Here is a 17,333-nt window from a genome sequence, read left to right on the forward strand (position 1 = left end):
TTTAGTTGTTTGTTTCCCTTTTTCTTCTCGCTTCCCGGCACACGGGCGCCGTTGGATTTAATTGTAATTTATTCAAACGCCCCTCCCCGGGGTTAATAGAGCGCGCCAGTACCTACGGTTGTGTGCTTGCATTGTTTTTTCCTCTTTTTTTTTTTTTTCATCTCGTTGCTGGGATTCGTTTCGAGAGGAGGAGGAAAAATTACGAGCGAGGTTCGAATCGCGCGGGCGGGCGTCGCGTTAATTTCCAGGGCCATTTTTCATCGCTCCCGTATACGCTCGTCGGGCAAATACACAAAATTAGAGAATAAAGCACGGCTGCATGGCGCGTACAATGCCATTGTCCCGAAAAAAACTCGCTCATTGTGACCGGCGCGCTCTCTTTGGTCCGAGTTGCGTGTTACAGTGTGTCGTACAAACGCGTCGAACTGTTGATTATATTATTCGCTCTGCCGGTGCGCGGGGCCCCTTGTTTTCGCAAAATGGCCTCGCCAAAAAAATCTCCCTTGGGTTCGGCGACCCCGAGTGCGCTCGCCTGAAAACTTATTTCGCGCCGGGCCGTGAATGGTGTGGTATACTTGGAGGTGAAGAAAAAGGAAAAAAAAAAGAGAGAGAGTAAAGAGGTGGCTGGAGCTGTTGAAGAGCCCGGATGGAGAGAGCCTCGGCGACAAATTTTTCGGCAGGTCGTTGCATTAGAGTGAAAAGGGTAACCGGGTGACGAAAACTCGAATCTGCGCGGGAGGGGGTGCGAGCGTGAGGCATGAAAAAAAAAAAAAAAAAATGCAACAAAACGAATCTTTCACTAGTCCCTATTCCCGCGAGCAATTTATTTTCCTTTGATCTCTTAGTGCCGGCTCATGAAAGAAGCCCCCCTCTGCGGGGCAAGTTTTTTCATTTATCTACAGCGTTAGCGTCGGCGTAACAGAATATCATCTCTTTGTCATTCTATAGTCTCGGACCTCCCTCGTTTTCAACCCCCACAGGATCAAAGAGAAGCAGAGACAGTGGGAGCTCGGCCGCCCCGAGAGCGCGAGAACTCGAGCTCCGGTAGGTTGGTAGCTGATGGGGCTGGTCGGAGAAAAAAAAAAAAAGGCGCTTAAAAATTAAGTGGCCCCTTTTCGCGCTCGCGATGAAAAGGCTGCTGTCGCAGTTTGGTTTTTTTTTCTCTTCATCGCCCACGACAATAGAAAATATCACGTGGCCCCTATAGGTATACACACCTGGTGTTTTGTATTTTTCTCGCGCGTCCAGCCAACTCCGTGATTGCTTGGAAAAAGTTCTCAGGCCTCGCCTCCTCTCTGTGAATTTTTCACTCCACCACCCCAAAGTGACTTTGTTGTTTAGGACTCGTTGGTTGAATTTCGACTTGAAAATGCAAGAAATTACGGAGAGTATACGTGACATCATTTTTTTTTTTTTTTTTTTCGATAATAATCGCACAAAGATGTGGTTGTTCGGCTAAAAGCTTATTTTTAGACAGTGACAACTCATGTTCCGAACAGGTGTGCATGTACATTTTGTGCACTGCGTGACGTGCGGCTGTCGCGCGTGTCTCGAAAAATTTTTACGAGGCTTTCGCAGCTTTTTCCGAGCTTCCGACGTCTGCCACGTGCAAATATACCTTTCATCCACTCTCTGATACCACCAGCACGTAATTTTACCGCTTGGAGCGCATGTGTATTGGACTCGAGCGAATATTAATAATCACTGGAAATTAATTTTCTTGAGATTAATAAAACGGACTTCTTTAATGGGGCCGATCAAGTTTTTCACGCGCAGACTCGATTTCGCAGTGCTTAAAAAACTTAGCGCCAAAAGTCTCGTTTAAACGCAAGCGCATCTCGTTAGCCGGAGGGTAATTTTTCATCTCGCCCCTTGCACTTTTATCCAGTCGCCGTTTCAAAGAGTCCAATTCTCCACCGCTAACCCCTTTTGCCCTTTTTCTCTAGTCTGTATTTCCTTTTTTTTTTTAGATGTTGCACAGAAGAGAGGAACAAAAAAAAGTAAACAGGCAACTGCGCTAACGAAGAAAATGCAACGTTTTCCCAGTTTATCCCGTTTAGCCGGGGACTCTGGTGAAAAAGGGAAAATAATGATTAACAGCGGGTGAGAAAAAAAAAAAAAAAAGAGAGAGAAAAGTGTGAGAAAGAGAAAAACTTGCCACCGCATGCGATATAAAAATAGCGAGGTGGAGACTAGGTGGAACAAACATTTGCGTAATTGGCGCAAGTCATTAGCGTAAGAATAATAATCCGACCTCTTTCTGCAATTTTTTACTTCTTTGAATGCAGTTTGAAAAAAAAAAGAGTTAAATGACTTTGTTGCTATCCCCGATGAAGACAAACGAGTTATTCCACGACAAATGCGAGTTGCGTTCAATAAGATACAAAATTATCCAAAACGATCGTACTCATAGCTGCAAAAACTTTGTCCCCCTCTTTGGTTCGCGACGAGTAAAGAATAGGTGATAGAGAGGACAGAAATAGCATCGACACTGTACCACTGTGATACATACGTATGAACAGAACGGAGGGTAGGGATATTGCGCTGCCGAGCTTTGGAATCCAATCTCACTTCCTTATCCGCTTAGATGGCGTAGCTATAATTGCACCGATTTCCATCTACCGGTATAGCTTATCATCGCGCGACGCTTCCGGCCGAGATTATTCCGAATTGTGGCCCGATACGAGACATTGACAGCAGCACCGGCGAACAGCTTTGGCCCTCGAGTGCACTCACGAGAGTTGGACTGCGGGCCGCGTATAATTAGCCTGCACACCTATATTCGGGTGACTTCCCAAATGGGTCTTGCAGTGGTGGTTGGAAAAACTTTCCTCTGTGTTGCTACATCGGTACGTGTGCATTACATGACTGGCATTGAAGTAAAAGCTGTCGATGACTGGGATACCCATTGTCCTACAAGAGAATGGGTATAAAACACCGTATTAGCTTGCAAACACGTGATGGGGACATTATTTTCCACTCGAACGTGTACGAGAGCACGTGTGCCAACTAATGTTTCAATAGCCTGGCTAATTTCCCGATCGGCTCCTCCTTCTGTTTCCACTCGTTCCGATCATAATTTAGAGTAGCTGTACGTTTCCCGCCGTTATGTATGTGTGCTCTCTCGATGCGGAGGTGCATGCATCATTAATCAAGTTAAATCCGCCGGCCGGCCCTGTCTGCGACTCTTTAACCCCGCGCGCACTCGCATTATTAAATCCCGATGATTATCCGGCTGTTTGGCGCTACCTCTTTTTTTTTTCACCCGAAAAGCTGCAGGTTTTACGGGTCAATTGTAAGCTTTTTTTCGATTATTTATTTAGTTGTTTGACCGCTTTCGGCGCCCAGAAATGGAAGGATTCATGAAGCCCGCTTGGTGAATTTCTCCCCCGGTTTCCTCCCCGCCTTTAATTCATTTTGCGGAATTTAATACTGCCGTATGGGAAAAAAGCCAACTAGGGACTCCCGAAACCCACCGCTGTAAATTCCAAATGGGTCTTTTTTTTTTCTCCGGAGCAATTCACGTGCTTCGGCCGATGCGCAATGGAAATTCGAGAGATGGCAAAATAAACCGGGAGATTCAGTGGCTTTGCAGGGCGTATCGATTTTCGCGCGGGAAATTTTCTTCTATTTCGGAACGAAAATTCCTGTTTTAATTTCATAGTAATGAAGGGCTACGAGAAAAATACAAAGGATCGACAAAATGAAGTTTGCTCGGTAAATTTACTCCGAGTTTAATTGCAGTTTTAATAAATTTTTTTCATCTTGGCTCTGAAATAACATTTTTCAGCAAATAAACATTCAATTATTGCGCGCATTTCTTCTCTCCCCTGTTTAACTATATATTTATACCGACCCATTGATTTCCAACTAATAGATTTTAAAAGGGTCCACATTGACACTTGATTGAAATTGACAGCTTCGTTAACTGAATTTATACATATATACACGTATAAAAAGGACACGAGCTAATATTACATGTATTGTGTGAAATAATAAAAAGTACAAAGGTTCTTGGGAGGAAAAATTTCGTCTCATTAAGGCGTGACGCAATTTTTCATCGCCGACGAATCGATTACAGAATAAAACCAATGAGCGCAGTTACTCGACCGAGACTTGGCTCTTTTTCATTTAACAAGAGCGTAATTAAAGTTTTCCTCCCGATGGACCCTTTTATTTCGAGCCACCACTATACTGTACACGCGTATACACGTGCAATGCACATATATATACATCTGTAGGAGGTGGGTGAAAAAGTTTGGCCGAAAAAAAAAAAAAAAAAAAATCTCTTGTATCGGCTCGCGTTGCAGACACCGACGAAACACGCGCGACTTGGAGGTCGAACACGTGAGAGCGCACTCGCGCGTCAAACGCCACAGTCGCTCTCGCGTTTCCGCCAGCGTCGATATTTCTTTGCCACCTCTTGTAATTTTATCTCCCGGCTCTACCGGCGAGACCGGAAACGAAATGAATGTGCATTTTTCAGAAAAAAAAAAAAAAAAAAAAATAGATATCACCTTCAAAGAAACAAATTGCACAAGATGGGAATCTTAAAAGAGAGAGAAAAAAGGACAAGAGGGAGATGATCCCCGAATATCTACTCTGCTTGAAGCTCCCCCCGCCAGTCCGATTCTCCACTATAAGCTGACTTTTAACACCAAGGGAAAGTTCATCCTTCCCGTCGTAAAATACACGTAATAGCGTTTGTACGTACAACGAGAATACACGTGTATACACAAAGCAAAGATATGTTTGTGCACACGAGTGCGATTTATCGGCCGAATTACGATGAATAACGAGATCGTTAAGTGCAGCTCGGATGTATATAATATATATGTATCCCCAACCATAAATTAGTCGACTGATTCGGTATCATTGTTCTAACACCTCGTTGGTATTATATTGCTGTGGAGTATAACGATGGTAATATCGATTCACTAGAAACAGCTGCGGAGCACGTGCCCTACGTGCATTAATCCGAGGGTGGTTTTCTCACGGATTACAGGTCCATCGGAATTGTAATGGTATAAAACTTAAAAAAATAGAAAAAAAAATGGTCACCCACACCTTTTTGAAGGCGTATGATGTGTACATGTAATGTTATTTCTCCAGCCATTTTCGAATAATCAAAAGGCAGGGGACAAAGCGTCGCTCGAACGACAGGAAGTTTAGCACGTATAGGCAGTGTGTGTGTGTGTGTGTGTGTGGTGCACCGTAGGCTATATGTATAGCTAGCCTGTAAGCGACAACGTCCAAGTCTATACGTATACGTATATGAAGTGACACGTGTGGGAAACGTCAAGTGCGGGTGTCGTTGCCCCGACACGCTCCCGGTAAATGGGGAAATCGTGTCGTCGCTTCGGACTTAACTGCTGCTTTCCTGTGCTCGCACACCGTACAACGTCCATCCACACACGTATACACATCGGAGTAGTCCGCTTGTCCAGCTCTGCAATGTATAATACTTATAGGATTTTATTGGTGGGCACCGAGCACTTGTATAATGCACTGGAGACGAGCGATAAGTACGCGTCATTTGAATTTATAATCAAATTGCGATATAATTATATATCTCCCCGTGAATAAAAATGCATACCTGTTGTCTATTTGATGATTTTTCTTTCCTCTCGAAATTTCAAGTGAACAGCCGCGTATTTCGTGCCCTCGTATAAAGCTCCTTATGTATACTCGTAAATACATATTTATGTTGTCACGCCAATCACTCTTTCGCTCTTGTTCTTATTTGCGATGGTTGTCTATATCCGTTGAGTGCTCGTTTTGTCAACTTTTTTTTTTCCTCCACATTCTAGTCATCGGCACACTTTCCAATGCAGATATTTATTTTTACGTGTCCTATTATACACATGTGTATCCAAATACGTGTCGTGTGCAAGTGGAAGCAAAGAAAAGTATAAGTGTAGGCACAGGGACGTGTACTATTGCTCCGAGTGCACTGCAAAAATTCTTCAGCCGGCCGGCCGGAGATGAGATGTAGAAAGAAAGATTCCGATGAGCGGAAATGGGAAAAGAGATAAGAATCTTGCGATTTTCATCTTCGCCGGTGGACGGGGATTCATTGTTGATGGTTATTGCCGGCCCAGTTCGACGAAATCGCGCGTGCCGAGGGCGCCTCGGGGGTGGAAGAGGGAGCGATTTTTTCCTCCGCGAAACGAGACGATTGATAATACCGATTTCGCCGAGCGATAAATTTATACGGACCCCCGCGAAACCTTTTTTTTTTTTCTTTCTTCCTTCTCCATCTGTATAAAACGGCCCTTCACGCGTTTCATCCCTCGAATTGAATACCTTTGACTCTCCTGCACGAAGGAGGACCTTTTTATAAATTTATAGCGGAGGACCTTTTTATATAATTTATAATACCTATGTTGTCCGAGTATCGCATTAAGGTCTTCTTTTGTTATTCTCTTCTGTTCCAGAAAGTGCCACAGCTCCCAAGTGTTCGTCAAAGACAACCTGACCCACTGCATCAACAGCTGCAAGGAGGAAACGATGTGCGGGGAGGTCGTAGTGCCCGAGGAGCACCTCGACGTGAGATCCCTTTCGCAAAATTCACGGATAAAATAAACTCGACCGATGTGTGTAACGAATGATGATGAATTTCGCAGGCGTGTCGAGTGTGCAACGAGGCTGGGCAGAACTGCCGCGTGGAGCCGGGCAGCGTGCCGGGCGAGGGGATCAACGGAGCTGACTTTGTCTTTTACGTCTCGGCCATGTCGACCGAGCGCTGCAAGAAGGGCCTCACCGTGGCTTACGCCGCCCACTGCCAGCAGGAGGCCGCTCTCGACCGGTCCGTATATATCCACGTATACATATTTGTTGATTCGGTGAATTTTTTTTTTCTTTCTTCTCTTCAAACACTCGTACATTCGTTTGGTTGGTACACCCGCAGTACCTCAATAGATGTATAATGCCAAGAGAAACTCCCCTGAGACGAATCTTAAATTTACATTGTTCCTTGAAGTTCTGACATCCGCTGAAGCAACCGAGCTGCTGTTTTCTTCCTCCCTGCAGTACTTATTTGAGCAATAACAATGACGATGATTGTACTGCTCGTGCCAAATGTACTTTATGAAATGGCTCGTGGGTCGTCGTGAAGCCCCTTTGATTCGAAATCCCGTAGTTTCGTGGCCAGCTGCCACGGGAAAATTGTTAACGGCGAGCCGTGTTGTTATGATTGAGCTGCGAATCAGCAGAGCTGGAATTGAAAAAACCGAAAGAAAGAAAGAAAGAAGGCATTGGGTGTAGGAGTGAAAAAAAAAAAAAAAAAAAAAAAAAAAGAGACACACGTTCCTGATTATCTGTAGCTTTGTTGTTCTGCTTTTCGTGTGCACGCAGGCCCATAGCCGGTCACGCGAACCTCTGCCCCGAGAGCATAAGCACGAAGCCCCAAGAGCTGGAAACACTGCTGAGCACGGTCAAGCACGAGATCCTGCACGCCCTCGGCTTCTCCGTGAGCCTCTACGCCTTCTACAGGGACGACCAGGGCGAGCCCAGGACCAAGAGGACGGAGACCGGCAAGCCGGTCCTCAACAAGGCGTGAGTGTTTCATTACCACAACGCCATACCACACTTGTCTGGTCATCCCGTTGATCATCAAATATATATATAGTACACACAGTTTTCGGTTAAATATTCAAGATGGGATTGGGCGATAAAACAAAGGCGTTTGGCGCGAATGATTCAGCTGCGGGGAAAAGGGCCGCTTGAACATTCCAACGGCGTTGAAAAATTGTGTAACACGCGAGAGAAAAATCCGAGGCTTTTTTTCTTCGGATTCCCCGACGTCCGTGTGTAGGTATCAAAATTACGCGGCCCCGTGAATCTCACAGCTTGGCGGCTTTATCGCGACTGTAGCGCTCGCGCGAGGAATTTCCCAATTTCAAAAGCAAATACACCCCACTGTCAGGGGTGGCGCGGACTTCTCTCCCCCACCCATTTGTGTATGTACCTTTTTTTACAATTCTACACGCCGTTCGCGCGGGTGTTGACAAATAGGTGGGAGCGGGACGATCCGGAGCACATTTCCCCGACTTGCAAAACAGCTGCTCGTGAAAACTGGAGGTGCTCCCCATGTATACTCCCCCAACCGCGCGAACGGCGATCGATCCATTCTCTCCGGGCAGCGGAGGTGATAAATGACACGGGGACCTCGAGGGAAACGCGGGTTAAATGTCGCTAAAATGGGAAGCCACAACTACTTTCTCTCGTCGCTTATTTCTATTACACACACAGGTGCACCCAAAACTTACGTTTTATGGCTCCGGGGGTGACTTTTTGCTCGCGTCGGAGATTTTCCCGTACACGTCTCAAGTTATCTTTGGGGGGTGGGTGATTTAGTTTGCAGACGCACCAGTGGAGCGACAACACGATACGGACGGTGATCAGGCACAGCTGGCAGGTGCACGGGGGCAGCATGAGGCGCTCGATGCAAATGATCGTGACGCCGAGGGTGAAGGCCGAGGTCAGGGCGCACTTCAACTGCCCCGACCTGGAGGGTGCCGAGCTCGAGGACCAGGGCGAGAACGGCACGGCTCTCACCCACTGGGAGAAGCGCGTCTTCGAGGTCAGTTGTCCTTTGGTTTTTTTCTTTCCTTTGTCACCGTGGAAAAACCGATCGAGCGTGTACCTGCGAGCTTCTGCCAAGTATGCGCTCTCGTTCATTCAATCCGTCCAACTATTCCGGCTGGCATAGTTTTGCGCGAACGCTCGATTTTCGCGTGATTACGTGAAATACGATGGCGCTATACGGTGCCATACCTCGGGGGGGTTGGTGCACCAAAGTACGAGAATTTTCAATGAAATATTTGCGCGCTCGGGGCCCGATTGTTCGCGAAAACGAAACGATATTACATTAGGATCGACTCTCGCATTAATTTCCCGCGGAACGTATGTCGAGTCAAATAAATACGTCGGTCCCGGGGAATGACGCATGACGATTTTATGCTAAATATCAGGACCCGTCGCGTGTTATTAGTGTCGCGCGCCGTCGTCGTTTAAAAATAGGTGAAAAATAATTTTGATCGATCGCGCGCGCAAATATGTAAATGTGGCATATTGCACGAATACTGATCAGCGAATTTCATTGCTGGTGTATAAATATCTCTTGTACCATCATTATTTATTCGTCATTCGAGCAAACAGAGACGCGCGATGTCATGATTGTCGAAAGATTTATCGCCTGAAATCCTTGAAGTTTGAAAAAATAAAACAATGAGGAGTACACGTAAATGCGTGGTCCTGTCGTCTTTGTTGTCGTTAATGAACCCGGTGGTGGGCGGTCGCGAGAGGCCAAAATCCGGGCTTGTAGCGCTCAACAGCCGGGCGATAATTGACTCTCGATGTACCTGTGCAGAACGAGGCGATGACGGGCACGCACACCCAGAATCCCGTGTACTCGAGGATTACCCTGGCTCTGATGGAGGACACGGGCTGGTACAGCGCCAACTACTCAATGGCCCAGGAGCTCGGCTGGGGCCGAAACCTCGGCTGCGACTTTTCCATGAAATCCTGCAAGGAGTGGATCGTCCAGAAATCCTCGAAATTCTTGTACGTTCCATATTTACACGCCACATAAGTCATTTCTTTTTTTCCAATTTGACATTTTGCATTTATAAAATCGGCTCATGCATATTTCGTGTTTACTTATTGCTGCTAATGATGAATAATAATAATTAACAAATAAAGGGAAAACAATGATCCGTGAGTACGAAAACATTACAAATCGTTTGCGCGTACACGTGTATACACAGTGGGTTGACCGTGTCGCTATGCTTTGTGATTTTCCAGTGGCAAATCGATCCATCCCTTCTGCAACAAAGTGAAACGGGATCCCCTGCAGACGGAGTGCACGGACGATCGAAGCTCGGTCGCCCTGTGCAACCTAATCGAGTACCCGGAGCCCCTGCCTAAGCAGTATCAAGTTAGTTTCCGTGCTCTTTCAACACCAATCAGCCGACCAACCAATCAAACTTTAGACCGCACCTCTTGTTTTGTTTTTTTTGTTTGCCACGCTTTAGAACTTTGACAGCATTCCCAACGTTCCGCGCGGCCGAGAGGAGTACTACGGGGGCTCGGTGTCGCTCGCCGACTACTGCCCCTACAACCAAGAGTTCACCTGGCGGGCCAACAACACGATAGTGCGTGGCTCGCACTGCCTCTACGAGGACAACAATCCACGTGAGTCAACCGGTTACTTTTTTTTTTTTTTTCACCCCTCCCAAACTGATAATGTCGACTGTTGTATTGTTGTTCTCAACAGTATCGAGTTCTCGTTACTAATAATTATCCTCGCCCGCGTGGCATCGATTTTTCACCATCACCATAAAAGATAAGAAAGAAAAAGAAAAAAAAACTCGGACGGGCAAACATTCGAAAGAGTTTACGCGCAAAGTTGCGGGGCCGCGCGTACTTATAATAAAGATGAAACTTATCGAATGGGAAAAATTGATCGGGGGAGAGTAGTGAGTTCTCTAGAAGCCGTGGGTAGAGAAAAACCATTATAAGCAGAGTTCGATGAAATTTTCAAATTTCCGAGTAGTGCATCCGGCGTTGAAGTACGAGCGATGTATGAAATGGAGGTTGGGGGAAGTTTGTACAAAGAGAACGGGCCATCGAGTTGGAACCGATGATGCGGAGACCGCACACGTGTGCACTTCGGCCCGAGCTCTTTACGGTTACATTTGCGGGGCGCGTCGATGCTTTATCCCCTGCACTTGTGCTCCGTCGAACTTTCAAGGCCTCAAAACTTCGGTGCAGCGTTTGACGAGACCCGCACGAGGGAAAGAAGAAAAAAAAGCAACGTGATACCAACTCATCTTTTTTTTTTTTTTTTTTTTTTTTTTTTTCTTACACATCAGCGACAGGCAACGCGGGGTTGGTTACTCGGGGGTGTTTACACAAGCGCTCTCGGTTTTTTAGATCCCGTTTCTCGCGGGTATGGGTAAGTAGCTTCGAAAGTCGAGCCTGTCGATGTCGACTAGCTCGTTAAACCCCAAAGTCGCGCCATCATACCTTCTTACCAACCCTTAAGTTTTTGCAACCTCGTGAGAAAGAGGGAGCTGGTATTTTTTATGTTTAACCATTCAATCAATCGACATTTCCATTCAAAAGGGCTCACAGCAATGTGATGGTATACTTTTGTTGCAGATCCACAAAAGAACTTTGCGCTGGAGAGGTACGGGGAGCAGTCGCACTGCTTCGACCACACCAATCAAATGTGGGAGGAGAGGACGTGCAAGCAGGTCCGGCAGTGGCAGCACTGGGGCTCGGGCTGCTACCAGTACAAGTGCGAGGCGGGCCGGCTGCACATTATGGTTAGTACTGGGATGGGGGTGGAGGATAATATCGCGATCGCGCGTGCCTCCGCGCTAACAGCCCCAATTATCACCCCGTGCCGCGCTTTCGACTCCCGATTCGGATGCTATGCACCTGTATGTGTATACACATGCACCACCCTCGAATACTCCCGGCGTTCCCTTTTCCAGAGTGCCGTATATATATAGCGTCGTCACCGCCGATGCCACCGGCAGCTGTTATATACCATTACGCCGCTGCTGCGTGTGGTACTTGCACCAATGTGTACATGGGTACGCGTTCTCGTAAAAGAGCTAGCCGCTGCTTGGGCGAAAAATATGTTTTGGCCTCGAGTTGCGCGCGTGTAATGGCTCGGCAAATGGTACTCGTTTCTCTTGCTTGACTGTCTTTTTTTTTTTTTTTTTTTTTTCTATTTTTTCCACGTACCCCTTGCGCGTGGAGTTTTGCTCGGCTACATTAAATAAACGAGGCTCTTTGCGTTATTGAAGATGTGGGCTCTTTTTTTTTCCTGAATCAACCGAGCAGGTGCTTCGTAGCATTTGTACCGTAAAAGAAGTATGATTGCGCAAAGTAAAGGTGCATTAAATCAGTGCACGCCTTGCCCCGCGGTAAATCAACGCTGGCAAGAAAAGCTCATGCCGTTTGTTTCGTGCGCTTCGCGTCCGATAAGAATATCCACTGTGGAGGGCGATTCGCACATTAGCGCGATATTCATCGCGGAACAGCAGAGGCTCGAGTTATCTCGCATGCCGAGAAAACAAATCCGCGTCCCCCCCCCCCCACACGTTGGTGTACCTATACAGGTGCAGCAGTGCCCATTATCTCCGTGTTGTTGTTTGCTCATGCCTCTCTTTCTCCGTATGCAGGTCACGAATTACACGTACACGTGTTACCACGCCGGCCAAGAGATCGCCATCAGGATAATGCAGAACGAGTGGCTGCACAAGGGCGCCCTGATCTGTCCACCGTGCAGGGATCTCTGCCAGGTATACCACCGCAACCATCCCCCCTTCTTTTTTTTTTTTTTTTTTTTTTTAGAGATTGTTGAAAACATTATCTACCCTAAAAATAGTTTGGTTTTTTTTTTTCCTCTTTGGGAAACAAGATGAAAAAAGTTTATAATTTTAGGATGAATTTGCCCGGCGCAACGAGCTGTGCAAACCGGGGGACGAGCACCCGCCGGCCACGTTTTACCACCGAGACGTGCTCGATTGCGACTCCGCGGCGAACTGCGGCCTGAGCCTGTCGACCCTGAGCCTCGGTGTCCTCCTCCTCTTCGTCAACAGATGATCTTAGAGCTGCAGCTACTTTCCGTCGTTACCTAGCACCGAAATCAAGGAGTGATTAAAAACCTCGAGGTCTCGTCACACGTGAGCTATACATGTCTTTTTTTCTTTTTTTTTTCACTTTCCATCGCTCGGTGCGCCAACGATGGAGGACCTCCGTGATTTCGACTAGACAATTGTGATTTTTGAGGAGGTGCGAAAGTATACTGTACTTTGCTGAGCTTCAGCTCGGACTTGGATTTATTTGTGTCATACAGTTCCCGTCCTATAATACCTTCAGATTCCTACGGGATGAAGTCGAAATAGAAGTTTTAACAATAAAAAAAAAAAAAAAAAAAAAAAAAAAAAAAAAAAAAAAATCTTTGTACAGTAGTCATACTCGTTAAAATTTACATGTAAAATAAATTTCGTTACTTTTGCACCTTCTCAAGCAGTTTATAATATTCCTCGTAACTTAGCATTTAGGGTCGAATCAATTGTTTGCCCGATGAGTGGCGAATCAATCAATGTTTTTACCCTTGTTATCGATTTTCCAATTGTTAAGACTAGGTGTATCATATTTTTAAAGTATGCTTGTTGCCATTCAATTCCGATGTAAGTTTGTTGAGTCATAAGTAATTTAGATTATTGTAATTTCGATAAGATTAGTCACTGAAAGTGTTGGAGGATCATTACATTTTCTTGCATTCCATGATAAATTTTTAAACATGTAAATAATAACTGTACAAGTCAGCTTTAGATTTTTTTTAAACTGTTGAAGCATTCCAGTATGTAAATATGCTCAAATTTCTGAACCAATAGACGTTTCATTCTATTATTGGGATAGAATAAATTTATGGCCACAGGAGAACAAATAATTGACATGTGTAAAATAAAGTAATTTAAAGTTGTAAGAAGCAAGTGGACAAGGTGTTTATGGTGCATTGTAAATAAATAAATAAATAAATAAAAATAGTTCATATTTAAGCAGAAAAACTGTAAACATCGTGTTACGAGAAAAATTACCAAACTCACGAACAAAAAGTTTTATTCTTACATCCATACATATTTTAGAATACGTTTAATTTGTTTCACGTAGTTTAAGATGTATCACGAAAGAGAAGTCAAGAACTTGACATCACAAAAAAAAATTATACATATTCAATCAAATTGATTTTCACGCAATGTGAATACGTTTTTAAATTAAAAATTTTCACGTCGTTGTTTAACATCTGTACTTTGAAAGTAACAATTCCTTTCTTACATGATGTGATAATTTATATTTGATTCGAAGAATAAGAAATGTTGACCTATAGAATTTGAGTGAAATCTGTTTTGTAGAGAGAAAAAAAAAATGTATAAACGACCAAACGAATTGTCAAATGTACTCAATTTTTTAAATATTCATTGAAATCAATCGTTGATTTGGCCGTTGTTTGAATAACGTTAGTTGATCCCTTGTTTTTGAGGCATTATTGAATGTTACATCTATCGAATGTTATTTTAACGCAGTTACGGTCAAAAATGCAATTACGAGCCAATTAAGTATTTATTTACACGAATAAAAAAAAAAAATATGTAAATTTTATCATTGACTGAGCGGAATTACAAAAAACATTTTAAAAAAAAGAAAGAACAATTTGTACTTTCCTCTCGTTCCTAAACTCGTACCGCCTGTTCCAGCGTATTTCCCTTCACAAATTTGTCCAACTCCCTCACGGTCAAACGACCAAGGATATTCCATACAATTTTTTCAGGCAGACTCTCGTAGTTAATTGTTCTCAGAAGGCTCCCAAGAGCCGTATTCAAACATTCTTTCGCCCCATCGAGAAGTTTTCTCCTCTCGAGCGCCAATCCGGTGCGCACTTTTATAATGTACTTGTAACTCTCGAGATCCTTTTTAACACTCATGTTTGCAATGGCATCACAGTTGGCCCCATCCCCCAAGAACTTGACCAACGCATCGAGCCTCTTGCCCAGGACGTCGAACTTCGACACGCCCTCGATTATCTCGTCCCCCCTCAGTTGATCGAGCTTGCTCTCGCAAGCGGAGAAAACTTCCGACAGCTGCTCGCTCGACTCGCTCAATTTACCGTAAGCGGATATCAAGCTCGGGTGCACTTGGTGCAAGCGGGCATCGATCACGTAGTAATAGATCAGCAGGTGGGTGAGCTGGCTCCAGCTAGAGTTCGTCGTGGCGTACTCGAGGGCGTAGGTCAGGGCGTTTTTCCCAAAGGCATCTTCCCTGTAAAGATCGGCGCCGAACTCCAGGAGTAAACAGCACAGCTCCACGTCCCTCGCATCGAACACTGCCACGTGAAGCGCCGTCGATCCGTAATCCACGCTCTTATCGCTAAAACCAATCAGCTTTACTTAATAATCTCGCTTGCTTATGAATATCATACGTATACAGGCAAAGGAAACAACCTGTCGACTCGGCAGCCAGCCTCGAGGAGCATTTTGGCGATTCGATACTGTCGCGACTTGACGGCATAGTAGAGCGGCGCCCTGATGACGTTGCCGCGGCGCAGAGTCTCGCCGCTGGCCTCGAGATCGTAGCCGATTTCAATGAACCGGTCCACCACGTGCGAATAACCGAGAACCACGGCTACGCTGATCTCGTAGTCGGGGGCGATGCGCTCGTGGGTGTCCCTGCACCATCGGCGCAGCGTGAGTTCGCTCTGGAGCGAGGCTTCTTGGACCCCCGCGAGCTTGGCCAGCATAAAATTCACAATGTTCATGCTGTCGAGGGAGAGCGAAACGGCCAATTGAAAGGGGGTCTGGCCCTTGCCGTTGCGCGCGGTTATATCCGCCCCTGTGCGTGCAACCAATCCATCGTTTGGGTATAGGTGTAATAATGATATTGGGTAACTACGTTTTAAATGTAATGACAACCGTATTCCTCGACGAAAAGCCGGGTGATCCTCTCGAGGCGGCTGATATCGTCGCGCTCCTTGTCGAACTTTTTGTCGAGCAGCTGGTGCAGTGGCGTGTCTCCGTAGCTGTCCTTCGGATCGACGGCCGCTCCAGCCTCGAGCAATACTCTAATGAGACCCTCGTCCTTGGGCCAGATCCCAACAACAAGAGAAAAGGGGTAAATTTGTCACTTATTTACAACAACCAACTGTGTAATCGTGCATACCTCGTTGTGGGCAGCCAAGTGCAGGGCGGTCATGTGTTCGCAGTCCCGCTCGTTTACGTCGACGTTGTGCTCGAGCAGTATCCTGGCGGACGACTCGGTGCTCCTCCAGGTCTCCTCCTGGTCGCGGTGCTCCCGCCAGCTGGACGCGAGCTCGTGCAGCGGCGTCATCCTCATTCGGCGCTCCCTCGCCCTGGCGTCGGCGCCGTGGCTCACCAGATAGCCGACCATATCCGCGTTTTGGTTCCTGCACGCGTGAAACAGGGCGGTGCACCCTCGCCTACCGCCGGGCTGGAAATTCACACGCGCGCTGAAAGACAAAGACAATGCACGTGTCGACGACTGGGAGTTGAAAAAAAAAAAGAAAAAAAAATTATACAATCTCGATATTTCATGGAAAAAGATGCTCTTGGTGGTAAATACGCGTATACCCGGCATCGACGAGCACCCGCACAAGGTCCAGCCTGTCCGTCTTGACCGCGTAGAGCAGGGGCGTGTTTTCGCTTACGTCGACGGCATTGGCGTCGGCTCGGTGCTGCAGTAGAAGCCTAACAATACTCTCGTGGCACGACTTTGCCACCAGAGCCGAGTGCAGAGGGGCACGCCCGTCGTCGTCGCTAATGTTCGGATCGGCGTTGTTTTCCAACAGCAACTCCACCGCCTCGCCCTGCGCTCACGTTATTGGCATTTCGAGCAATCGTATGTGGTTACCACTCAATGTTTTTTTTTTTTTTTTCCATCTTCGAACCTGGAGTTTCCTCACCGCGACGTGGAGCGGCGTCTCACCCCAGCGACCTCGAGCGTTCACGTTCGCCCCGTGTCGGAGCAGCGCGCCCACTATCAGCAGTCTGTCGCTGTCCTGGACGTTTATGGTGGTCCCGTGGTAAACCATGTGCAGAGGCGCGTTACCCTGCTGGTTCCTCTTGTTCACCGATGAGTTGTCTCTACAAATGAACATTTCAACAAAAAGACAGTTGTTCCGTGTTTCGCATTTACTGCGTGTGCGTTATTGGTTTCAGTAAGTATACCGATGTACAGTATAAAAGTATACGTTTGGGTACCTCTGCAAAATATTCTGAACCCGGGAAGCGTCGCCGAAACAAACCGCCACGTGAAGATCCATGTCCCTCTGCATGATTGTGTCGTTGAGGTCACTTGGGCGTTAAGGGGCTTCACGGCAGTTTTGCTGATTCTCAAAGTGCCATTGTCAACTATAGGTATGCAAACATTGTTATCGTGTCGCACAACAGATTTTACCGATTGGATGTTAAAAATCGAAGCTGTAAAATTACTTTGTAGAAGAATAATAAAATATAATATACGCAAGGGCAGAGAAAAAGGTGGGTGCCTACTCATATGCTCTCGTCAAAGAAACAAACATTTGTTCCAAGGACGTATCGTTTCCAAGTGGATTTCAAAGGCCACCGCGTTTTTGGCGCTGTAGCTCCTGCGCAAGTTCTTTCGAGATGGCGTTTCAATGTATCGATAGCAGCTGGCTCGCCGTCGATACTCTCGTATTTCTCGGATTAACGCGCCAAATTCGAAATTTAAGTCAAGCTGGCGCTCAACTCCTGAATCTTGAATAGAAAAAAAAT

At 46.1% G+C, this 17,333-nt stretch overlaps 1 protein-coding gene across 2 annotated transcripts in view; it reads left to right on the top strand.

Moving 5' to 3' along the window:
• Invadolysin (leishmanolysin-like peptidase, invadolysin) overlaps positions 1–12,954 on the top strand; it is a 142,297-nt gene extending 129,343 nt beyond the window's left edge. The window contains exons 5-15 of one of the 2 annotated variants that reach the window (XM_014364253.2): positions 6,438–6,549; positions 6,627–6,808; positions 7,357–7,557; positions 8,359–8,584; positions 9,374–9,567; positions 9,706–9,720; positions 9,808–9,940; positions 10,038–10,197; positions 11,167–11,333; positions 12,201–12,320; positions 12,463–12,954. In XM_014364253.2, coding sequence (XP_014219739.2) covers positions 6,438–6,549; positions 6,627–6,808; positions 7,357–7,557; positions 8,359–8,584; positions 9,374–9,567; positions 9,706–9,720; positions 9,808–9,940; positions 10,038–10,197; positions 11,167–11,333; positions 12,201–12,320; positions 12,463–12,624 — 1,672 coding nt within the window. In that variant the 3' untranslated portion in view covers positions 12,625–12,954. The remainder of the gene's footprint in view (positions 1–6,437; positions 6,550–6,626; positions 6,809–7,356; positions 7,558–8,358; positions 8,585–9,373; positions 9,568–9,705; positions 9,721–9,807; positions 9,941–10,037; positions 10,198–11,166; positions 11,334–12,200; positions 12,321–12,462) is intronic. The other variant, XM_014364254.2, reaches the window with a different exon arrangement.
• The last annotated feature ends 4,379 nt before the right edge of the window (positions 12,955–17,333 follow it).

Source organism: Copidosoma floridanum, unplaced genomic scaffold, assembly GCF_036245765.1.
Source record: "Copidosoma floridanum isolate Cflo_tuat_1 unplaced genomic scaffold, Cflo_Japanese_pri ptg000021l, whole genome shotgun sequence".
Lineage (NCBI taxonomy): Eukaryota > Metazoa > Arthropoda > Insecta > Hymenoptera > Encyrtidae > Copidosoma > Copidosoma floridanum.